Genomic DNA, 25,822 nt, shown 5'->3' with positions numbered 1-25,822 from the left:
CCAGAGGTCAGCGGCCGAGGCCGAACTCGGTGCCTGGGTCTCGCGCAGCTCCAGGGCTCTCAGGCGACACTGGGCGTTTCCTTTCCGGCTTCGGAAAGTTTTGTTTTGGTTCAAGGAAAGGCGCCTTGTTGACCAAAGGCTTCTCAGTCTCCTCCGGGTGGCCGGCGGCCAAGTTGCCTCCAGTCCAGCGAGCCCAGACTATGGTCCGTTCGAGATCCTCGAAGGCCGGGGAAGAAGAAAACGAGTGCGCAGCCAGACTGCCGACTCCACAGCTGCTGGCTGGCCCTTCTCTTCGTTCTGTCCCTGGGCCAGTGCCTGACGCACCGCAAACGGTGCGAGCAGTCTCCCCCATGACTCCTCAAGGACCCAGTTCTCCACCATTCCTAAGAGAACACTCAACCCAGCCGCGCCCGGGCTGCAGAGATCTCCCAACCCCCGGGAACGGGGCCGGGGCGCATGCGCACACCGTGGCCGAGGCATCTAAGTGTTCGCCCCGCGGCGGCAGCCGCTAGGTGGCGCATGCGCCCTGGAAGGTGCGGGCCGGTCTCTGGGAAGAAGGCGGCAGCGGCGGCGGCGGCGGCGGCGGCGACGAAAGGCGGGGGTGCGGTGGGGGCCGGGCCGTGTTTACACAGCGGCGGGCGGGCGCGGACGCGGAACCCGGCGCGGCAGCGGTGGCACGATGGTCATGGCGTATTTCGGCGAGAATTTTTGGGTAAGCTTAGGATGTTGGAAGTAGCGTGTTTCGGAGTCCAGGCTTTTGGCGCCTGAGCTCGGCCTGCGTGCGCTTCGGGCGGCGGCTGCTCCTCGGGAAGGGCGAGCGCCCTCAGACCGCCGCCGGCCGCGTCCCGCCTGGTTGAGGTCCGGCGGGCGACCGGTCGCAGCCAGGGGATAGGGGCTCCCGGGCTCGAAGCCCTGCTGGGGACGGGGGTTGTCAGCGTGGCCCGGGAGCCCTGCGGGGCCGCCAGCCGCCGGGGCTGGGACAAAGCGCCGGATGGGGCGGGAGACGGGACCCAGCCCCACCGGAGGCTCCCGGCGCCGGGCGCGCTCCGCGCGGGGCGTGCGCGGCGGCTCGGACGCGAAGGACGGGCCCGCGGCACGGCCGCCTCCCGCTGCGCTGTGGCTGGGAGCGCGGGGCGGAGGGGTTTCGCCTCTTGCCCGCACCGCGTGCCCCCATCTAAGCTAGCCCTTTTACCCCGGACCGTTTCCACACCAAATCCTGTGTGGGATTGGGCTGGACAAGCACTTCCTCTCAACCTCGCAGCTGGGCTTGTGGGTCTGCGCCCAGGACTTTGCCTCTGGGCCTGTTCACAAAGCGCATAAAAGTTGATTTTAATGTAACTGAACTCCTTGGACTTAAATGCACGGAGACTTCCCCTTAACTCCTCTGTTCTCCTTCCCCTTCCTCATTCTTTCCACCTCTTCTCTTAGCTCAGTATTAGATTCTTCTTTGAGAATTTCTCAGGCCCCCTGTGGAGTATTTTTCTGCAATTATTGTTTTTTTTTCTAATGAGAAGTACAGTTCAGCCATGTACAGGAAAGGAACGTGTTTACTCAGGTATCTTGCGTGAATCCTATTTTATGCTCTGACGGTTGCAAGTACTGCAGTTCATTTTCGTTGAGATTTAGACATATTTAAGAGGGTAATCTTTTAGCTAGTAAGGAGTGTATCTTAAATTCTTAATTCTAAGTGTCTCAAGTGTGGTCTTGGTTAGTAATCAAATCAGTTCATAGTTATTAATGTCTTGAATGTACCTTGTTTTCCATAAAGAATGTATATACTAGACCTTAGGTGTTTTGTTTTCTAAACAGCTTTATTGAGTTCACATTCTATACCAGTACACCCATTTAAGGTGTACTACAATTCAGAGATTTTTTCATATGTTCATAAAGTTGTACAAATATCACCACCTCAATTTTAGAACAATTTCATCATCCCAGAAAGAATCCCTGGCCCCATTGGCAGTCACTCCTCATTTCCCCATGCCCCAGGCCTAGGCAACTAATGTATTTTCTGCCTCTCTACCTTTGTCTAGTCTAGACATATCCTAAAAAAGGGGCCATTGTGACTAGGTTCATTCACTTAACATAATGTTCTCAAAGTCTGTCCATGAGGTGTCATGTATTAGTACTAATTCCTTTTTATGGCCAAATAATATTCCACTTCACATTTTATTAATATTTATCCAATTAGTGATGGACATCTGGTTGTTCCCACTTTTTGCTTATGAATAATGCTGCCATGAACATTTTTGTACAAGTTTTTGTGTGAACATATGTTTTCATTTCTTTGGGGAATGCGATTCCTGGGTCAAATTGTAGATCTATGTGTAGCATTTTGAGGAACTACCAGACTATTCTGAAGTGGTTATAGCGTTTTACAGTCCCACCAGCGATATCTGAGGGTTCCTCTCCACATGCTCACCAACACTTGTTATTTGTCCTTTTTATTATAATATCCTCGTGGGTGAACGTGAAGTAGTGTTAATATTTTCTTACGGTTTGGTTTGCATTTCTCTGATAGCTAACGATGTCAAACATCTTTTCATGTGCTTATTGCCTATTTTACGTTTTTTTTTCTTTTTTTGGAGAAATGTCTGTTTAGAGTAAAAATTGGGTTGTCTTTTTGTAATTGAGTTTTAAGAGTTTTTTAAATATTCCGGATACACGTCTAATACATGATGTGCAAACATTTTCTCCCATTCGGTGGTTACCTTTTCATTTTCTTGATTCTGTTCTTTGAAGTAACACATTAAGTTTTTAATTTTCATAAAGTCTTGGTGAAGTCCATTTTATCTATTGTTTCTATTACTTGTGTTTTTATTGTATCTAGGAAGCCTTTGCCTAATTCAAAAGTTACTCCTGTGTTTTCCTGTAAGAGTTTTATAGTTTTACTTCTTCTAGTTAGGTCTATGATCTGTTTGAAGTTAATTTTTGCGTATGGCGCAAGGCAAGGGTAAAACTTCATTATTTTGCATTTGTATATCCAGTTGTCCCAGTACCATTTGTTGAAAAGGCTCATCTTTCCCCATTGAATTGTCGTGGTACCATTGTGAGATATCAATCGACCAGAAATGTATGGATTTATTTCCGAGTTTTCAGTTCTATTCCATTGTCCTTGTGACAGCCGATACCACACAGTTTGGATTGCTATCGTTTGGATTACAAATTTGTTTTGTATAGCAAATTTGGAATCAGGAAGTTATGCATCCTCCAGCTTTTTTCTTCTTTTTTCAGGATTATTTTGACTACCCTGGGTTCTTTGCATTTCCACATGAGTTTTAGAACTAGCCTGCCAGTTTTAGGCATTAGATTTTACAATGGCAATTTATAAAATGTTTATAAAGAACATTTAAAAATTGATGTTATTATAAATGTTTCGCATATTTTTTGATGCATGAATTTTTTTTTTTTTTTTTTTTTTTTTTTTTTTTGAGACGGAGTTTCGCTCTTGTTACCCAGGCTGGAGTGCAATGGCGCGATCTCGGCTCACCGCAACCTCCGCCTCCTGGGTTCAGGCAATTCTCCTGCCTCAGCCTCCTGAGTAGCTGGGATTACAGGCACGTGCCACCATGCCCAGCTATTTTTTTTGTATTTTTAGTAGAGACGGGGTTTCACCATGTTGACCAAGATGGTCTCGATCTCTTGACCTCGTGATCCACCCGCCTCGGCCTCCCAAAGTGCTGGGATTACAGGCGTGAGCCACTGCGCCCGGCCCCCGAATTTTTTTTAAGTTGCTAGCTTAATTCCAAATTGCATCTTCACATTTAAAAAAAGTTGTTTCATTTTCTATTAATTGAGCTTTGAGCATAGCCTTGTTTTTTTTTTTTTTAGACGGAGTTTCGCTTTTGTTACCCAGGCTGGAGTGCAATGGTGCGATCTCGGGTCACTGCAATCTTTGCCTCCTGTGTTCAGGCAATTCTCCTGCCTCAGCCTCCTGAGTAGCTGGGATTACAGGCACTCGCCACAATGCCCAGCTACTTTTTTGTATTTTTAGTAGAGACGGGGTTTCACCTGGTTGACCAGGATGGTCTCGATCTCTTGACCTCGTGATCCACCCGCCTCGGCCTCCCAAAGTGCTGGGATTACAGACGTGAGCCACTGCGCCTGGCAAGCATAGCCTTGTTTAATGTTTTTAGCTAATATGAATAATACTTCTCTGAGTATCTTTGTACGTATTTTTATGTGCTTCTTGCTTATTCTTGTTAAAAGAGGGATGTAAATAAACTTGAATGTTTGAATTCTGGAGAGAGCTCCAAATCTATTTAAGTTTTAGTTTTTGCCTTCACTTGCACTGTTGAAAATAAGTTGTTAATAGATTGCATTTTATTTTATTTCCGGGCCTGGAATTGGGGATGGGAGGAGGCTCAATGAGCTAGAAAGGTCCAGGAATTAACTAACTTCTGAGAATTTGATTGTTGTTTTAGGTTGGGCATGGTGGTTCATGTCTGTAACCTCAGCACTTTGGGAGTTTGAGGCAGGGGGTTGGATTGAGCCCAAGAGTTGGAGACCAACCTGGGCAACACAGTAGACATTATCTCTACAAAATGTTTTAAAAATCAGCCAGGTGTGTTGGCGTATACCTGTAGTCCCAGCAACTTGGGAGGCTAAGGCAGGAGGATTGCTTGAGCCCAGGAGTTCAAGGTTGTGGTAAGTTATGATCAGTCACTGTATTCCAGCCTGGGCAACAGAGTGAGATGCTGTCTCAAAAACAGAAAACAAAAAGTCACATATTCAGAATCATTTATAAAATAATCTCTTAAAATAGATAATAATTTAACTTTTCCCTGTAGCATTAAAATGGCACTATTAAAAGGAAATAAAATTGTCAAAATTCAAAACCACGTTCTACATGATAAATACGTATGATTTTTATCAATTAAAAACTTGTCAAAGTGAGGTAATGGGAACCTTTGATGTTTTAGGTTTCTTTCTTTCTTTCTTTTTTTGAAATGGTGTCTTGCACTGTGTCTCAGGCTGGAGTACAGTGGCATGATTTCGGCTCATTGCAACCTCTGCCTCCTCGGTTCAAGTGATTCTCCTGCCTCAACCTCCCGAATAGCAGGGATTGCAGGTGCCTACCACCATGCCCAGCTAATTTTTTAAATTTTTAGTAGAGACGGGATTTTGCTATGTTGGCCAGGCTGGTATCGAAGTGACCTGGTGATCCGCCTGCCTCAGCCTCCCAAAGTTCAGGGATTACAGGTGTGAGCCACTGCGCCTGGCTTAGGTTTCCTCCCCTCCCCTCCCCTCCCCTCCCCTCCCCTCCCCTCCCCTCCCCTCTCTTTCTCATTTTTCCTCTCTCTTCCTCTCTGTTTCTCTCTTCCTTCCTTTCCTTCCTTTCTGTTGCAGTCTTGCTGTGTTCCCAGGCTGGCATGCAGTGGCATGAGCACGGCTCACTGCAGCTTTGATCACCCAATCTGAAATGGTCCTCCCACCTCAGTCTTCTGAGAAGGTGGGACCACAGTTACAGGCCACCACACCCAGCTAATTTTTAAATTATTTGTAGAGATGAGATCTCACTATGTTGCCCAGGCTGGTCTCAAACTCCTGGGCTCAAGCCATGCTCCCACTCTAGCTTCTCAAAGTGCTGGGATTACAGGGTTGAGCCACTGTGCCCAGCCAAAGTTTTAGGTTTCTAACCAAACAACATATTGTCTCCCTCCTCCCACATATATAAAGACAAACTTTTTGTTGTGACATTTCCTTAGAAGAAAGTTTGAATCATTGAAACTCTCTTCAAGCTCTTTTCAAAGTAGCTCATTCTTCCTTTTTATTTAAAGTATAGGTTTTCTTAATTGAAACTGTATGCTACATTGAAAATTCCTTTACTTAATACTGTCCTTTGAAGAAAAAAATTATTCAGAACTTTTTAAGTATAGGTGTTTTGTTGTTGATAAGTCAGTGTTTGCCACAAAGTATAGCACCATTGATAAGCTGAATTTTTTCTATTAAAATTGGACAGCAAAAATAATTTTGATAATAGAAATTCACACCATTGTTTTTAATATTTAAAAATAATTATTGACCCCTTCAAAAGATTATATAACTTTAAAAACATAGTGATCAATATTACAGTGAGGAAGTGTCTCTCTATGCTGCTGCTTCCTCAAAGGCATAATTGAGTACAAGTTTATAACAGTTTTGAGATTATTGCAACATTGCAGTATAATTAAAATGGCATTATATTTTTATGTAAACCCAGATTATTTAATTCCACAAAAAAACCTTAAAGGAATGCATTTTATAGGTAATTATTACTTAAGGGGGGGACAAATAAGTATGTAAAACATACTGAGTTGAATACCTTATAATCCTCATTTACATAGTAATCCCAATCTATGTATGATATGAAGCATTTACCCAAAGACACTAAGTAGTATTCTTTGGTATATATTACATTGTAATGAGCTGACATTTTTAGTTAGGTGACTTTTTCTAGAGGTTATCTGTAGTCAGCACATCAGAAATGAACAAACATCAATTATCTTAGGTATTTTTATCCTGAAGTTTTTCCTTATTTCTTTTACTGTTTAACTGCACTGAAGTCTCTCTTTCACTTGATTTCGTTGGTTTTGTTTATATTTTGATTTAAAGTTAAATTGGAGCATCGGTTATATATCCAAAATTTGGTTTATCATTCCTTGGATAAAATGAGAATTAAAATGCGTTTTAAAAATCTGGAATTGCTATTAATAGGTCTTTGGGATACAAAACATTATTATATTTTTGTTTGGTTATCTAATCAAAATTTAGTATCCTAGGTGAGAGACTAACACAAGTTCTTTGGGGTTATATATCCATGTGAAATTTAAAAATATATATCTTTCTTGTTTGTTTTTAAATTTTTATTTATTTTTTGTTTTCTTTTGTTTGTTTTTGAGATAGCCTCACTCTCGCCCAGGCTGGAGTGCAGTGGCGCCATCTTGGCTTACTGCAACCTCCGCCTCCTGGGTTCAAGTGATTCTCCTGCCTCAGCCTCCCAGGTAGCTAGGATTACAGGCACCCACCACCACAGCTAGCTAATTCTTTTATTTTTAGTAGAGATGGTGTTTCACCACATTGGCCAGGATGGTTTCGATCTCTTGACCTCATCATCCACCCGCCTTGGCCTCCCAAAGTGCTTGGATTACAGGCGTGAGCCACTGCACCAGGCCAAAAATATATATCTTTAGAAAATTAGTTGAGGTGACCATATTTGAAATGCAGAATATAGGCTTTTGATTACTTGAAATTTCCAAATATTATAGTTTGGGATACCTGCTTTTAGGAGGTATAAAACCATTATCATGTGATAGGTAAAACCCAGAAAAATACAGAACACAAATTCCCTATAGCCTCTCTCTCTCCACTTATAATTTTCTTTAGAAATAACAAAATTCAAGATAGATTATACTATATGGTTGTATGTCTTCATATTTTCAGTTAATATTACCATCAAGCAGTTTTCTCATGCGAATAAGTATTCTTTGAATAGGCTTCCATGGAATGGATAGGCTGTAATTTTTTTTTTTTTTTTTAAGAGACAGGGTCTTGCTCTGTCACCCATGTTGGAGTGCAGTGGCCCCATCGTAGCTCACTGCAGCTTTGGACTCTTGGACTCCAGGGATCCTCTCACCTCAGCCTCTGGAGTGGCTAGAACTACATGTGCATGCCACCACACCTGGCTAATTTTTAAAAAAATTTTGCAGGGACAAGGTCTTGCTATGTTATTACAGCCTGATCTCAAACCCTTAGCTTGAAGTGCTTCTCCTGCCTCAGCCTCCCAAAGTGCTGGGATTACAAGTATGAGCCACCGCACCTGGCCAGATAGGGTGTAATTTTCTTTAATCATTCCCATTTTGACACTTTCAGTTTTTTTTTTTTTCTGTTTATGAATTACAAGGACTAGAGATTTAAGTACTGAAGTGAACAAGATGCCAGTAGCCTGTCTCTTTGCAAGCATAGATTGAAGAGTTGAGAAAACTGAAATTGTTGGTTCAGTTTTTCATTTTGAAAGTGATGAAAAATATTTTTATTTATAGAACATTACAGAAAATTCAAAAGATATAAAAATTTAAAAATTAACTGCTGTTTGCCTCTGCATTTTTTTCTCAACTCATATAATATTTATTTAGATAGTTTTAAGGATTCAACTAACTGGAAGAGATAAATTATACTGTAATATACAAGATTGGGGATGAATATCTGAGGGGTGAGAAAAACAATTTTTTGAAAGGTAGTAGGACTTCTTTCCTTCAATCAACCAACAGTTATGTTTGAGTCACTTTTGTTCCTGCATCAAATCGTTCTGAGTGCCCATCCTACATATTTTATTTTATTTTTATTTATTTAAAGACCAAGTCTTACTGTATTGCTTAGGCTAGAGTGCAATGGCGCGATCTTGGCTCACTGCAACCTTTGCCTCCCAGGTTCCTGTGATTCTCCTGGCTCAGCCTTCTAAGTAGCTGGGATTACAGGGGTGTACCACCGTACCTGGCTAATTTTTAAAGTATTTTTAGTAGAGATGGGGTTTTTCCATGTTAGCCAAGCTAGTCTCAAACTCCTGATCTCAGGTGATCCACCTGCCTTGACCTCCCAAAGTGTTGGGATTACAGGCATGAGCTATCGCACCCAGTCATACTGTATATTGTAGTCACTGTTATCTATATTAGCAGTATCTTGCCAGTTGCTCTGAAGAGTACTTTTAATGATCATGACTGAAAAATTTCAATGTACTGTTGTCTCCCCTGTGCATAACTTCACTTTCCACAGTTGCAGATATGAGGTCAATTGCAATCTGAAAATATTTAATGGAAAATTCCAGAAATAATTAATAAGCATTACATTTCGAGCTGTTCTAAGTAATGTGATGAAATCTCATTGTGTCCTACTTGGGATGTGAATCATCCCTTTGTCCAGTGCATCCATGGTGTATATCCTTCCTGCCCATTAATCACTTAGTAGCCATCTATCAGATTGAAAAAAAAAAAAAAACAGTCTATAAAGGGTTTGGTACTATTCATCGTTTGAGGCATCCACAGGGGTCTTGAAACATATCCCCTGTGAAAAAGAGGGGACTACTACACAAATAGAATGTTGATGAGACGAGATTGTGACTTGTGGTTGAATGTTCTGTATACTTGTAGAAAAATTGCTTGCATACATAAGCATACCTTAGAGATATTGTGGGTTCAATTTGGACAACCGCAGTGAAACAAGTGAAAAACTTTTCTGGTTTTTCTGTGGATATAAAAGTTATGTTTACACTATATTATTTACACTATACGCATGTATTAAGTGTGCAATAGCATTTTATCTAAAAATGTTTATAACTTAATTAAAAAATACCGTACTGCTAATGCTAACACAGGAAAGATGTGGGCACATGCTGTTGGAAAAAAGATACTGATAGACTTGCTTGACATAGGATTGCCACAGACCTTCAGTTTGTAAAAATGCAATATTTTCAAAGTACAGTAAAGCAAAGCTCAGTAAAATGAAGTGCAGTAAAATGAAGTGTGCCTGTATTTTACCTCTAGCTCCTGAGCAGTTTTCAAGGCAAAAATGGCACTGGAGAGCTGTCATTGCATATCTATTGAGTTCTCATCAGAAGTATATCTATAGGTTCTTCACTAAAGGGGCTGTTCTTAAAATAAAAAAATCTTGGCTGGGCGCAGTGGCTCATGCCTGTAATCCCAGCACTTTGGGAGGCTGAGGGGTGGATCACAAGATCAGAAGATCAAGACCATCCTGGCCAACGTGGTGAAATCCCATCTCTACTAAAAATACAAAAATTAGCCTGGCACTGTGGCACATGCCTGTAATCCCAGCTACTTGGGAGGCTGAGGAACAAGAATTGCTTGAACTGAGACTGAGGTTGCAGTGAGTCAAGATTGCGCCACTGCACTCCAACCTGGGTGACAGAGCGAGACTCTGTCTCAAAAAAAAAAAAAAAAGAAAAAAAAAAGAAAATCTTTAGGATTAGTAAAATGTTTTATGGTGTTTTTCAGAGAAGTCAAGATAAAGTGAGACTATATCAAACATATTAATGTTATATTGTGCATTGACTTGTCCAAGGTGGTCTAGTAAATGTCTGTAAGGGCAAGATTAAAAGCAAAATGTAGACAGGGTGGGAAGTGATGGTATTCATTTATTTTTGAGGTAGTTTAGAGTTGAGAGGGAGGTTAGGCATGTTATCGGTGTTTGCAGGACGATACCTTCTGACCCTTATCTTACCCCTCCAAAGAATTTTCTGAAAAATTTAAAGGAAACTTGGTAATACCAGTTTTTTAATTAATAACATGGTTATACAGTATACAATCTATCTTCTGCCTATTTTTCAAATCTTGGACTCATCAAAAGTAGCACTGGCTACATACAGTGACTCACACCTGTAATCCCAGCACTTGGGGAGGCCAAGGTGGGAGGATTGCTTGAGGCTAGGAGTTTGAGGCCAGATTGAGCAGTATAAGGAGACCCTGTTTCTACAAAAACTTTTTTTTTTTTAAGTGAATGCTGTCCAGGTTTTTTTATTTTTAGTGTCTAATTTATTGTTGCTTTTAAAAAGTTCACTGAAGGAGAAGTTTCAAACCCTTATCATTGTCTTTTTCTTTTTTTAGAGACAGGTTTTCACTTTGTCCAGGCTGGTCTTGAACACCTGGCCTCAAGCAAGCCTACCTGCTCAGCCTCTGGAGTAGCTGGGATTACAGGCACAAGTCTCTGGCAATAAATTAAAAAAATAAATCTTAAACATGTAAAGTTGCAGAAGCCAAATGGAAATGTTTGGATTCACAAGACTATGGTTTTATGTTATATCTGTCTTGATAAATGGAAATGGTTGTTCAAAATGCTAAAGATTTTGTTTATATTATTTTGTTACAGATTTGACATTTTAATTTGGTATATGTATGGCAGACTAATTATGAGGTACATTAGCTGATGAGCTTGTCAGGGATCACTTCAACATAACGGGAAGTTCTTACGCTTTCAATTTTCAATGGACTGTGGATTATATAACACTTGCTTATGGTGTTGCTTTTATTTCCAACAAATATATTCCATTCTTCATTATTTCATTTTCACTAAAGAAAAATTAAAACTGCGACCTGTAAAGAGAGTTGTTAAACCTAGTGTATCCGTTGTCTTTTATTTCATTGAATAAATTGACATTTCTAATGTTATCTTTATATTTACTAATTTAGGATTCATAGGATTAAACAGCATTAGAGGTTTTCCAGGATTGTCTAGTGATCTAGTTCTATTAAAATCTCATTAATTAGGCTGGGCACAGTGGCTCACACCTGTACTATAATCCCAGCACATTGGGAGGCCAAGGCAGGTGGATCGTTTGAGGCCAGGAGTTCAAGACCAGCCTAGCCAACATGGCAAAACCCCATCTCTCCTAAAAATATAAAAATTAGCCGGACGTGGTGGTGCACACCTATAATCCCACCTACTTGGGAGGCTGAGGCACGAGAATCACTTGAACCTGGGACGGGGAGGTTGCAGTGAGCTGAGATCACACGTCTGCACTCCAGCCTAGGTGACAGAGCAAGACTGTCTTAAAAAAAAAAAAATTCCATTAATTAAAGACTAGCAAATAGCTTGTTACTTCTCTTTTGTTAAATTTTATCCATTTTCTTACTTCTCAAGTTTACTGAAAGATCTAAGTAGTTTGTGATACTCAGTGCTGATATAATTACTGTACTATCTTAACTCAGAAATCAAGATTTTGTTATTTTAAAGGACAAACTCAAATAATCAGGAATTTCTTACTGTGTGTTAAATAAGTTGAAGTGGGATTTGGTAATATGTTTTGAAAGGTCCATGTTTATCTTTCTTAATTATGCTGCATATTATTCCTTAAAATTCATACTTACTTTTTTTTTTTTTTTAAACGGAGTCTCGCTCTGTCACCCAGGCTGGAGTGCAGTGTTGTGATTTTGGCTCACTGAAACATCCACCTCCAGGGTTCAAGCAATTATTTTGCTTCATCCCATCGAGTAAGTGGGATTACAGGTGCATGCCACCATGCCCAGCTAATTTTTTTGTTTTTAGTAGAGATGGGGTTTCACCATGTTGACCAGGCTGGTCTAGAACTCCTGACCTCAAATGACCCACCCACCTCTGCCTCCAGAATGCTGGGATTACAGGCGTGAGCCACTGTGCCCGGCCTCATAATTACAAAGTGTATGCCTATATGTGTGTATATAGGTATATGATACATAGTTAATTGTAAACTTCATCAAAGCATATAATACTGCTTTATACTGTTTAAAATAATGCAATAAATAAGAGTCATTAAATTAAAGAGAAACAGCTCACCTGAGCACAGGATTGCATATTAGTGTTGGCTTATTAGATTATCAAGTCATTTTTATCTGTTTTTTGTTAAACTAAAAATCTTTTTAAATTATAGGGGGAAAAAAATAGTGGCTTTGATGTCCTCTACCATAATATGAAACATGGACAGATATCAACTAAAGAACTAGCAGATTTTGTAAGAGAACGGTATGTATTTTTTAAATAAGTAATTTGTTTAACAACTTAATAGCAATTAAAATTTTAGAATATAAATAATTGAGAACATTTTATTTGGATTTGGAATAAAGTAATCAAGGCACACTTGTTTTAATATATATACTGTAATTATATCTACTTGTATCTATGATCTACATACCACAGGGCTATATAGTGGCTCAAAGTGATCCTGTTAAATCCCTGGTTTGCAGATTTCTGCTTGAAAATATTATCTACATATTATTCACTTCATATGCTAGCAAGGTGATGTAATACAATTGAGTAATGGGTGGGATAAAGTATTAACATTTGTTAAACAACATGGTAAAATAATTAGAAAACACTTTTCTGATCTTCAGTTTAATTTTATGTTTTTGTAACTTTTAGTTTTAAAAGTCCTAAGTACATATTTTAAAATCTTCCAAATTTATAAAATGTGATTGTCTTTAAGACTCTTAGAATAGCAAATTTAAAAGTTATTAAGAATGAATATAATTTGATTATGATTCAAAATCAAACAGAACTCAAAAGCTGCCAACCTACTAACTTAAAGCTATTTTGTGGCTACCCCAACTTTGTAATTATATGAACACATTTAAAATATTTACCTTGATAATACAGGATACTTTGCCTTTAATAATCTATTTATTTATGTATTCTTTCAACAATATATATCCCATCACTGCTGTGTACCAGCCTGGTACTTGTCTGGATTATGGTAATATGGTGGTTAAGATGTAGCTTCTCACTTCATGGAGTTAACAGACTGGTAGGAATTGAGGATAAACTATTATGTAAGTCCAGTTCCTTTCTTGTTTCCCCCTTTCTGCTGGAATCAATAAGGAATGCAGTAAAGCTCAAGTGCCCTGGGTAGGGCTTTCGCTCCTCGGGGCTTCTACATCTTCATTGGCAGGACTAAAGGAAAGGCTGCAGAACTCTGCATCTCTTGGCATGTTCCTTAGCCTTCCCTCTTCCCCAACACCACTACTATCGCTGTCTGCTTTAGAACTATCAAGGCAGATATTCTTAGGCCTTTTAGCCCTGTTTATGTTAGTTACTGTAAGAAGTCCAGGACTCCTGGGTCATCCCTCCTTTGCCCAGAATCTATCCCTTTCTGATTCATTGAGTAGTGAGACATTCCCTTTTACTTCCCCTTTACTACTTTGTTTTTCTCCATAGTATGTATAACCATCTGATAAAAGTGGCATTTCACTTGTTTATTTTTCTGTCTCTTCCCACTAGAATATAAGCCCAACGAAGGCAGAGATTTTTGTCTTTTTTTTTGCTTATTTTGTCATTTTGCTGTATCTATGCACTTGTGATAGTGCTTGGCACTTGGTAGGCCCTGAGTAAAGGTTTTTCCATAGAATAAATAAATCTCTAATTTCATTATGCTTATCTCAACTATCATTATTTTTGCCTGAACTTCAGCAGTCACTACTAACTGCTCTGTCTACATTCATTCTTGTTTTGCTACAGCTTACTCTCTATACTGTAGTTGGATTGCTTTTTTTGAACTGCAGTACAGATCAGTTTGTTACTTCTTTCAGCCATCTCAAGGGCTTCTCATCGCTCTTAAAATAGGCCTACATTGTCTGACCCTCAAACTACCTTTCAAGCCTTGTTGGTCCAGGTTCTCTGCTAGTTGCGGGATACAACAGAATATTGTCTCACAGGAGAACATAGAGACAATTAACAAAAATGAATAATAACAAAACTGCATACGTAGTACAAAGAGATGTATGAATTACAGGTTGCTCTTTATTCTTTCCACTCCAGAGATACTGGGTACCTTATGGACAGGCTTCCTCTGTCTAGTCCAGGCTTTGTAAATGCTTATTCTTCTCTTTACCTAGTTAATGCCTGCTTATTCTTCAGAGCTCAGCAGTGTGGTCACTGCTCAAAGGATGCCTCTTCTAAACTCCCTGACTAGGTCAAAACACCTATTAAAATCTTTTGCTACATCACACATCTCTTTGTAGTATTTATAAAATTTGATAATTATTTATTTTTGTTATTTGTTTTTATGTTCCTCTGTAAAACATTATTCATTTGTATTCCAGTGGTTAGCACAGACCCTGACACAATAAGATAATTATATTTCTTGAAGGACTGAATGAGAAAGGAAAAAATGTAAACTTTATATATATTATCTGATCGATTGGTGATTTGAGACAGTGTCTGGCTCTGTTGCCCAGGCTGGAGTACAGTGGTTCCATCTCGGCTTGCTGCAACCTCCACCTTCTGGGTTCCTCAGCCTCCCAAGTAGCTGGGATTATAGGCATGTGCCACCATGTGTGGCTAATTTTTGTATTTTTCTCTTTTTTTTTTGAGACAGAGTCTCGCTCTGTCTCTCAGCCCAGGCTGGAGTGCAGAGGTGTGGTCATGGCTCACTGCAACCTCTCTGTCCTGGGTTCAGATGATTCTTGTGCCTCAGCCTCCTAAGTAGCTGGGACCACAGGCATGTGCCATCACACCTGGCTAATTTTTGTATTTTTTGTAGAGATGGGGTTTCCGTACGTTGGCCAGTCTGGTCTCAAGCTTCTGACCTCAAGTAATGCATCTGCTTCAACCTTTCAGTGTGCTGGGATTACAGGTGTGAGCCACCATGCCTGGCCCATTATCTCATTAAGTTTCAAAATTGTAGTCCCATTTTACAGATGAGAAAATTGGCACCTAATTTAAGTTAGTCATTGAGACTTTATTTCTCCTTTTCCCTCCTCTCCTTCCTTCCACACTTATATTTCTCCCTTTTTCCCTTTCTTCACTTCCTCCTAAGAGCTTTATTGAGGTATTGTCACGAATAACTGCACATATTTGAAGTATACAATTTGATACATGTTGACATCCATATACTTCCTGAAACCATCACCACAATTAGGATATGTATTAATAATCCCCTTTGTAATTTCTTACTCCGGTCCTTCTCTCCCTCCCCACCTGTAAGCAGTAACTGATTTGCTTCTGACACTTAGATTAGTTTGAATATTTTAGAATTTTTTATAAATGGAATTATATTGCATGTATTGTTATCCACCTGCCTTCACGCAATACAGTTATTTTGAGATTCACCCACATTGTTGCATGTATCAATAATTTTTTCCTTTTTATTGTTGTGTACAATTTATGGATAAGTGATAATTTTTTTTGTTCATTGAAGGAAGTTGTACCCATTTTTGAACTTGATGTGAAGTGTATATTAATTCAGCCATGCCGTAGGAGTTCTTTTGTCTGGCTTCTGTTGCTTATTACTGTTTGTAATTTGTATTGCTGAGTTTAGTGATAGTTCACTTATAGTGCTATATAATATTAGATTGTATAAATTTATCAAAACGTCTTTACTACTGTTGATGAGTGTTTGTGTTGTTTCCATATTTTAATTTTCGGTGTTTTTTTTTTTTAACTTTATTTTTTAAGAGCAGTTTGAGATTTCACAGCAGTATTGAGAGGAAGGTGTAGAACACTGCCTCTATACATGCAGTTTCCTTCAATATCCCCTACCAGAGTGGTATGTTTGTTACAAATCATGAACCTACATTGACACATCATAATCAAGCAAAGTTGTAGTTTAGGGTTCATTCTTGGTGTTGTATATTCTGTGGGTTTGGACAAATGTATAATGACATGTATCTATCACTACATACTATATTTTCACTGGCCTAAAAAATACTCTGTGCTCTGTCTTTTCATTCCTTCTCCAGGCCCCAGCAACCATTGATCTTTTTACCATCTTCACAGTTTTACCTTTTTAAGAATGTCGTATGGTTGGAATCTTACAACAGGTAGCCTTTTCAGATTGGCGACTTTGATTTTGTAATATGTACTTAAGTTTCCTCGTTGTCTTTTCATGGATTTATATTAGGCTCATTTCATTTCTTTCTTTTATTTTTTTTTCTTGAGACAGAGTGTGACTCTGTCGCTCAGGCCGGAGTGCAGTGGTGCAATCATGGCTCCCTGCAGTCTCTGCCTCCTGGGTTCAGGTGATTCTCCTGCCTCATTCTCCTGAGTAGCTGGGATTACAGTCATGTGCCACCATGCCTGGCTAATTTTTGTATTTTTAGTAGAGACAGGGTTTCGCCTTGTTGGCCAGGCTGGTCTTGAACTCCTAACTTCAGGTGATCCACCCACCTCAGCCTCCCAATGTGCTGGGATTACAGCATGAGCCATCCTGGTCAGGCTCATTTCTTTTTAGTGCTGAATAATATTCTGTTGTCTGGATGTACCACAGTTTATCCATTCACGTACTCAAAGACATCTTGGTTGCTTCCAAATTTTGGCAATTGTGAATAAAACTGCAGTAAACATCTTTGTTCAGGTTTTCATGTGATCATAGGTTTTAATTTCCTTGAGTAAATACCAGGGGACACAATTACTTGATTATATGGAAATAATATGTTTAATTCTGTAAGAAACTCATCTTCTAAAGTGACAATACCATTTTGCATTTTTATTAGCAATGAATGAGAGTTCCTATTGCCTCACATCCTTGCCAGCCTTTGGTATTGTCTGTATTCTGGATTTCAGCTGTTCCAATAAGTGTATAGTGGTATCTTACTGTTTAATTAGCATTTTCCCAATGACATAAGATGTTGAGCATCTTTGCTTTTAATTTTTTTTGTAGAGACAAGGTCTCACTGTGTTTCCCAGGCTAATCTCAAACTCCTAACCTCAATTGATCCTCCCTCCCCAGCCTTGCTAAGTGCTGAGATTACAGGTGTGAGCCAATGCACCTGGCTTTTTTTTGTTGTTAAGATGGGGTCTCACCATGTGGCCCAAGCTGGTCTTGAACTCCTGACCTCTAGTGTTCCTCCCACCTCAGTTTCCCAAAGCACTGGGATTACAGGAGGGAACCAGCACACCTGTCCTCCATCTTTTCATATGTTTATTTTCCAGCTTGTATCTTCTCCAGTGAGGTGTCTAAGGTCTTTGGCCCATTCTTTCTAAAATAGGGGAGTTTATGGACTGGGCGCGGTTGCTCATGCCTGTAATCTCAGCACTTTGGGAGGTCGAGGCGAGTGGATCACAAGGTCAGGAGTTTGAGACCAGCCTGGCTAATATGGTGAAATCCTGTCTCTACTAAAAATATAAAAATTAGCCAGGCGTGGTGGTGAGCAACTGTAGTCCAAGCTACTCGAGAGGCTGAGGCAAGAGAATTGCTGGGAGGCAGAGGTTGCAGTGAGCCAAGATCCTGCCACTGCATTCCAGCCTGGACAACACAGTGAGAATAGGGTTGTTTGTGTTCTTATTGGGTTTTAAGAGTTCTTCCTATATTTTGGATAACAATCTTTGATCAGATGTGTCAGATATTTTCTCTCAGTCTGTGGTTTGTCTTCTATTCTCTTAACATTGTCTTTTTTTTTTTTTTTTTTTGCAAATACTTCAGGTTTTTTTAAAATTGTACTTTAGGTTCTGGGGTACATGTGCAGATCATGAAGGATTGTTGCATAGGTACATACATGGCAAGGGGATTTGCTGCCTCCCTCCCCCTATCACCTATATCTGGCATTTCTTCTGGTATTATCTCTCCCTAACATCCCCATCCCCCTGCTGTCCCCAAGCCCCGCCAAAAGACCTCAGTGTGTGATGCTCCCTTCCCTGTGTCCATGTGTTCTCATTGTTCAACACCCACCTATGATTGAGAACATGCAGTGTTTGATTTTCTGTTCTTGTGTCCATTAGCTGAGAAAGATGGTTTCCAGATTCATCCATGTCCCTACAAAGGACATGAACTCATCATTTTTAATGGCTGCATGGTGTATATGTGCCACATTTTCCTTGTCCAGTCTGTATCATCGATGGGCATTTGGGTTGGTTCCAGGTCTTTGCTATTGTAAATAGTGCTGCAGTGAACATATGTGTGCATGTGTCTTTATAATAGAATGATTTATCATCCTTTGGGTATATACCCAGTAATGGAATTGCTGGGTCAAATGGAATTTCTATTTCTAGATCCTTGAGGAATAGCCACACTGTCTTCCACAATGGCTGAACTAATTTACACTCCCACCAACAGTGTAAATGTGCTCCTATTTCTCCACATCCTCTCCAGCATCTGTTGTCTCCAGATTTTTTAATGATTGCTATTGTAACTGGCGGGAGATGGTATCTCAATGTAGTTTTGATTTCTTTAATGACCACTGATGATGAGCATTTTTCATATGTTTGTTGGCCTCATATATGTCTTCTTTTGTAAAGTGTCTGTTCATATCCTTCACCCACTTTTGAATGGGTTTGTTCGTTTTTTTCTTGTAAATCTGTTTTAATTCTTTGTAGATTCTGGATATTAGCCCTTTGTCAGATGGGTAGATTAATAAAATTTTTTCCCATTCTGTTGGTTACCAGTTCACTCTAATGATGGTTTCTTTTACTGTACAGAAGCTCTGGAGTTTCATTAGATCCCATTTATCTATTTTGGCTTTTGTTGCTAATGCTTTTGGTGTTTTAGTCATGAAGTCCTTGCCTATGCCTGTGTCCTGAATTGTTTTGCCTAGGTTTTCTTTTAGGGTTTTTAATGGTGTTAGGTCTTATGTTTAAGTCTTTAATCCTTCTGGAGTTAATTTTAATGTAAGGTGTCAGAAAGGGGTCCACTTTCTGCTTTCTGCACGTGGCTAGCCAGTTTTCCCAACACCATTTATTAAACAGGGAATCCTTTCCCCATTGCTTGTTTTTGTCAGGTTTGTCAAAGATCAGATGGTTGTAGATGTGTGGTGTTGCCTCTAAGGCCTCTGTTCTGTTTCATTAGTCTGTATCTCTGTTTTGGTACCAGTACCATGCTCTTTGATTACTGTAGCCTTGTAATATAGTTTGAAGTCAGGTAGCGTGATGCCTGCAGCCTTATTCTTTTTGCTTAGGATTGTCTCAGCTATACGGGCTCTCTTTTGGTTCCATAGGAAGTTTAAGGTGTTTTTTTCCAGTTCTGTGAAGAAGGTCATTGTTAGCGTGATGGGGATAGCCTTTAATCTGTAAATTACTTTGGGCAGTATGGCCATTTTCACAATACTGATTCTTCCTAACCATGAGCATGGAATGTTTTTCCATCTGTTTGTGTCCTCTCTTATTTCCTTGAGCAGTGGTTTGTAGTTCTCCTTGAAGAGGTCCTTTACATCCTTTGTTAATTGTATTCGTAGGTGTTTTATTATTTTTGTAGCAATCATGAATGGGAGTTTGCTCTTGATCTGTCTCTCTGTCTGTTACTGGTGTATAGGAATGCTTGTGCATTGAAACAAATCAATTTCTGCACATTTATTTTGTATCCTGAGACTTTGATGAAGTTGCTTATCAGTTTCAGGAGATTTTGTGCTAAGAGGATGGGGGTCTTCTAAATATACGATCATGTCATCTGCAAATAGAGACAATTTGACTTCCTCCTTTCCTAATTGAATACTCTTTATTTCTTCTTCTTTCCTGATTGCTCTGGTTAGACCTTCCAATACGATATTGAATAAGGGTGGTGAGAGAGGGCATCCTTGTCTAGTGCCAGATTTCAAAGGGAATGCTTTCAGTTTTTGCCCATTCAGTGTGATGTTGGCTGTGGGTTTGTCATAAATAGCTGTTATTATTTTGAGATATGTTCCGTTGATACATAGTTTATTGAGAATTTTTAGCATAAAATGCTGTTGAATTTTGTCGAAGGCCTTCTCTGCATCTGTTGAGATAATCATGTGGTTTTTGTCTTTGATTCTGTTTATGTGATGGATTATGTTTATAGACGAGTATGTTGAACCAGCCTTGCATCAAGTAGGATGAAGCCTAGTTGATCATGACGGATAAGGTTTTTGATGTGCTGTTGCAGTCGGTTTGCCAGTATTTTATTGAAGATTTTGCATCTATGTTCATCATGGATATTAGCCTGAGGTTTTCTTTTTTTGTTGAGTGTCTGCTGGGTTTTGGTATCCGGATGATGTTGGTCTCATGAAATGATTGAGGAAAGATTCCCTCCTTTTGTATTGTTTGGAATCGTTTCAGAAGGAGTGGTACCAGGTTCTCTTTGTATGTCTGGTAGAATTTGGCTGTGAACTCATCTGGACCTGGGCTTTTTTTGGTTGGTAGGTTATTAATTGCTGCCTCAACTTCAGCCCTTATTATTGGTTTATTCAGTGTTTCGACTTCTTCCTGGTTTAGGCTAGGGAGGATGCAAGTGTCCAGGAATTTATCTTTTTCAGGTTTACTGGTTTATGTGCATAGAGTTGTTTGTAGTAATCTCTGATGGTAGTTTGTATTTCTGTGGAGTCATTGGTGATAATCTCCTTTATCTTTTTTTATTGCATCTATTTGATTCTTCTCTCTTTTCTTTTTTTTTTTTTTTGAGACGGAGTTTCGCTCTTTTCACCCAGGCTGGAGTGCAATGGCGCGATCTCGGCTCACCGCAACCTCCGCCTCCTGGGTTCAGGCAATTCTCCTGCCTCAGCCTCCTGAATAGCTGGGATTACAGGCACGCGCCACCACGCCCAGCTAATGTTTTGTATTTTTAGTAGAGACGGGGTTTCACCATGTTGACCAGGATGGTCTCGATCTCTTGACCTCGTGATCCACCCGCCTCAGCCTCCCAAAGTGCTGGGATTACAGGCTTGAGCCACCGCGCCCGGCTCTCTCTTCTTTTTTATTAATCTGGCTAGTTGTCTATTTTTTTGATCTTTTCAAGAAGCCAGCTCCTGGATTTATTGATTTTTCTGAAGAGGTTTTTGTATCTCTATCTCCTTCAGTTCTGCTCTGATCTTAGATATTTTTTGTCTTCTACTAGCTTTTCAGTTTTTATGATCTTGCTCCTCTAGCTTTTTCAATTTTGACAATAGGGTGTCGATTTTAAATCTTTTCTCGCTTCTCATGTGGGCATTTATTGCTGTAAATTTTCCTCTAGACACTGCTTTAAATGTGTCCCACAGATTCTCATATGTTGTGTCTTCATTCTCATTGTGTTTGAAGAACATCTTTATTTCTGCCTTTATCCAGTTGACATTCAGGAGCCAGTTGTTCAGTTTCCATGAAGTTGTACAGTTCTGAGTTACTTTTTTTTTTTTTTTTTTTAAAAGACAGAATCCTGCTCTGTTGCCAGATGCCAGGCTGGAGTGCAGTGTAAAATCTTGGCTCACTGTAACCTTAGCCTCCCGGTTTCAAGCAGTTCTCCTGCTTCAGCCTTCTGAGTAGCTGGGACTACAGGCACGCACCACCACGCCCAGCTAATTTTTGTATTTTTAGTGGAGACAGGGTTTTACCGTGTTGGCCAGGACAGTCTCACTGTCTTGACTTCGTGATCCGCCTGCCTCGGCCTCCCAAAGTGCTGGTATTACAGGTGTGAGCCACTGCAGCCGGCCTCTGAGTTAGTTTCTTAATCCTGAGTTCTAATTTGATTACACTGATCTGAGAGACTGTTTGTTATGATTTCTGTTCTTTTGCATTTGCTGAGGAGTGATTTACTTTCAATTATGTGGTCAGTTTTAGAGTAGGTGTGATGTGGTACTGAGAAGAATGTATATTCTATGGATTTGGGGTGGAGAGTTCTGTAGATGTCTATTAGGTCTGCTTTGTCCAAATCTGAGTTCAACTTTTAGATATCTTTGTTAGTTTTCTGTCTCATAGATCTGTCTAATATTAACAGTGGAGTGTTAAAGTCTCCCATTATCATTGTGTGGGAGTCTAAGTCTCTTTGTAGGTCTTTAAGAACTTGCTTTATGTATCTGGGTGCTCCTATATTGGGGTGTGTATATTTAGGATCGTTAGTTCTTCTTGTTGCATTGATCCTTTTACCATTATGTAATGTCCTTCTTTGTCTCTTTTGATCTTTGTTGGTTTAAAGTCCATTTTATCAGAGTAGGATTGTGACTCCTGCTTTTATTTGCTCTCCATTTGCTTCGTAAATCTTCCTCCATCCCTTTGTTTTGAACCTATGTGTGTCCTTGCACGAGATGGATTTCCTGAATACAGCGCACTGATGGGTCTTGACTTTTTATTCAGTTTGCCAGTCTGTGTCTTTTGATTGGGGCATTTACTTATTTACATTTAAGGTTAATATTGTTATGTGTGAATTTGATTCTGCCATTTTGATGCTAGCTGGTTGTTTTGCCCATTAGTTGATGCACTTTCTTCATTGCGTCGATGGTCTTTACCATTTGGTGTGTTTTTGGAGTGGCTAGTACTGGTTGTTCCTGTCCATGTTTAGTGCTTCTTTCAGAAGCTCTTGTAAGGCAGACCTGGTGGTGACGAAATCTCTCAGCAATTGCTTGTCCGTAAAGATTTTGTTTCTCCTTCACTTACGAAGCTTAGTTTGGGTGGATATGGAATTCTGGGTTGAAAGTTCTTTTCTTTAAAGATATTGAATATTGGCCCCCACTCTCTTCTGGCTTGTAGAGTTTCTGCCTAGAGATGAACTGTGAGTCTGATGGGCTTCCCTTTGTGGGTAACCTGACCTTTCTCTCTGGCTGCCCTTAGCATGTTTTCCTTCATTTCAACCCTGGTGAATCTGACGATTATGTGCCTTGGGTTGCTCTTCTTGAGGAATATCTTTGTGGTGTTCTCTGTATTTCCTGGACTTGAATGTTGGCCTGCCTTGCTAGGTTGGGGAAGCTCTCCTGGATATTATCCTGAAGAGCGTTTTCCAGCTTGGATTCGTTCTCTCTGTCACATTCAGGTGTACTTATCAAACGTTGACTAGGTCTTTTCACATAGTTCCATATTTCTTGGAGGCTTTCTTCATTTATTTTCACTCTTTTTCCTCCAATCTTGCCTTCTTATTTTATTTCATTGAGTTGGTCTTCAATCTCTGGTATCTTTCTTCTGCTTGGTTGATTAGTCTATTGGAAGTTGTGTATGCTTTGTGAAGTTCTCACGCTTTGTCTTTCTGCTCCATTAATTTGTTTATATTCTTCTCTAAGTTGGTTATTCTAGTTACAGTTTCATCTAACCTTTGTTCATGGTTCCTAGTTTCTTTGCATTGCGTTAGAACATGTTCTTTTTAGCTCAGATTGTTACTACCCATCTTCTGAAGCCTGATTCTGTCACTTCATCAGACTCATTCTCCATCCAGCTTTGTTCCCTTGCTGGTGAGAAGTTGTGATCCCTTGAAGGAGGAGAGGCGTTCTGGTTTTTGGTGTTTTCATCCTTTTTGCACTGGTTTCTTCCCATCTTTGTGGATTTATCTACCTGCAGTCTTTGTAATTGGTAACTTTCAGATGGGGTCTCTGAGTGGATGTCCTTTTTGTTGATATTGAAGCTATTTGTTTCCGTTACTTAGTTTTCCTTCTAAGAGGCTCCTCTGCTGCAGGACTGCTGGAGGTCCACTCTAGACCCTGGTTGCCTGGGAATCACCCGTGGGGCCTGCAGAACAGTAAGGGTTGCTGCCAGTTTCTTCTTCTGTTATCTTCGTCCCAGAAGGGTAACCGCCTTAGTTCTATACCGGAAAGGACATTTAAAGATAGGCCAGAAATTAATGGGTACATATATCTACTTATTTTTAACATGTAATTTTTGAGATATCTTTTTGTTTTTGCATTTTTAATTGCATTTTGCTAACTTTGCTCTGTTTTTGGTCACTAAATAAGAAGTATTATGATGTGGATATTTGATTTAACAGAGCTACCATAGAGGAGGCATACTCCAGGTCAATGACAAAACTAGCAAAATCTGCAAGCAATTATTCCCAACTTGGGTGAGTTAACTTCTTTCTCTTTTTTCAGTGTTCATTTAGGCAAAGTTCTTGAGGATACTAGGTTTGTATTGAGGACATAGTTCAAAAGCATAGTCAAATATATACTTATTTTAAAAGTATCTGTGAATATTAATATATTCTTCACTTTATGGAAAATATAATTGTTGAATCAGTTAATGCAGTCAAAAGTAAATTTATTTTTTTCCTTTTTTAAACTAGTCATTCAGTAGTGTTTGAGATTATAAATGTTATGCACATCAAAGTATTTATTCTAGTTGTAAGTTCATTTAAATTCTGTTGTAGTTTAACAGTGATCTTAAGGTAAACTTTACTGAAATGATTAAGATGCATTAAAAATATCTCCTGTGATTTTATAGACTGTCATTAAATCTTCCCTTTAGAAATTTGTATTAAAATGTGTCCTTGAAAAAATGAAAATAATGAATACATTTAAAATAAGATGTGGTCATTGCTATAACAGTGATGGAAAGGATAATTTTTTAACCTGAACCATAACAACTCTGGAAGAAATGCATAATCATCTAAAAATTGGGGGAGAGTTGTATTTTAGCTAAAATATTGAACAAATTATTCTAACATTTAAAAAATCATATGGTATTCAGTAAAATATTCCTCTGTATCTGGGATTCTCATGAATCTGTGAATCCCCTGAAATTTTATGCAAAATTTTGTGTGGGTATTAATTCATATTTCCAGTGAAGAGGATCTTTACCAGTTTTCAGATTCACAAATGATTCTGTGATTTAAAGAAAAATGGTTAGGAATGACTATTGTATTAAGTATTCTGTAATGTAGTTGAATGAGTTTAAACAAAAGACTTCCTATTTTGTGGGCTAGGTAAAGAGGAGTTGAAATCTCAGGTCATCACAGGGTAGTGGCACTGTCTGTTACGTGTGTGCTGAAAGCCAAAAGCCCAAAGGCAAGAAGACCTGTCCCTGCATTCCCTGTACAGTGTGGCTGGGAAGGCCAGGGAGATACCACCTTTTTTACCTAGAGGAGAGTGGAGACTGGTAGTTGATAATTACTTTAGTTTTGTTCCCTCTCTGTCTTCCAGTTTTTTCATTCCTCACCTCCCTCTCCTACAACTTTGTTCTTCATTCTTTTTCTCTCCCCCTTCTTACGTTTTGGACATTTCCAGAGGCTCCTAGAAATGTCCTTTTATTTCTAGAGACTCCATGTTGATAAGCCTCTTCTAAAACTAATTTATTATTTATTTACCTCAGTAGATGGACCAGAAAATAACTAGAAGAAAGGCTAGCTTTTACCAATTGACCATGGTTTTATTATAGAAAATTCTACCCTATTCTTAGTTACCAGGTAGTAGATAGAAGGAACATGGATTAACTTCAGGTATGTTAAATAAACAACAACAAAGCTATTGACAGCATTCCTATGTGTACTTTTCATAAATAATAGTATCTATTTTTTATATTAGTGTCATCTCTCAAGGCTGTAAAGATTTTAAATATTAATATTTTTGCTTACTGTTCCATATTTAAGAAATTAAATTTTGTATTTCAGTTTTCAGTTGCATTTAAACATATTTAGATTTGTCAGTTATCTTTCTTAATGCTTATTAGTGTATATAGTAATGTGTATTTTTTTTTTTTTTTGGAGACGGAATTTCCCTCTTGTTACCCAGGCTGGAGTGCGATGGCGCGA

At 39.4% G+C, this 25,822-nt stretch overlaps 1 protein-coding gene across 2 annotated transcripts in view; it reads left to right on the top strand.

Moving 5' to 3' along the window:
* Window positions 1–601: 601 nt before the first annotated feature.
* FCHO2 (FCH and mu domain containing endocytic adaptor 2) overlaps window positions 602–25,822 on the top strand; it is a 125,278-nt gene continuing 100,057 nt past the window's right edge. Inside the window, exons 1-3 of one of the 2 annotated variants that reach the window (XM_074384847.1) lie at window positions 602–712; window positions 12,398–12,489; window positions 24,065–24,139. In XM_074384847.1, the coding sequence (XP_074240948.1) occupies window positions 680–712; window positions 12,398–12,489; window positions 24,065–24,139 (200 nt within the window). In that variant the 5' untranslated portion in view covers window positions 602–679. The remainder of the gene's footprint in view (window positions 713–12,397; window positions 12,490–24,064; window positions 24,140–25,822) is intronic. The other variant, XM_074384852.1, reaches the window with a different exon arrangement.

This window comes from Saimiri boliviensis, chromosome 1 (genome assembly GCF_048565385.1).
Source record: "Saimiri boliviensis isolate mSaiBol1 chromosome 1, mSaiBol1.pri, whole genome shotgun sequence".
In the NCBI taxonomy this organism is placed as follows: Eukaryota; Metazoa; Chordata; class Mammalia; order Primates; family Cebidae; genus Saimiri; species Saimiri boliviensis.
This window is presented reverse-complemented; position numbering and strand designations above follow the sequence as displayed.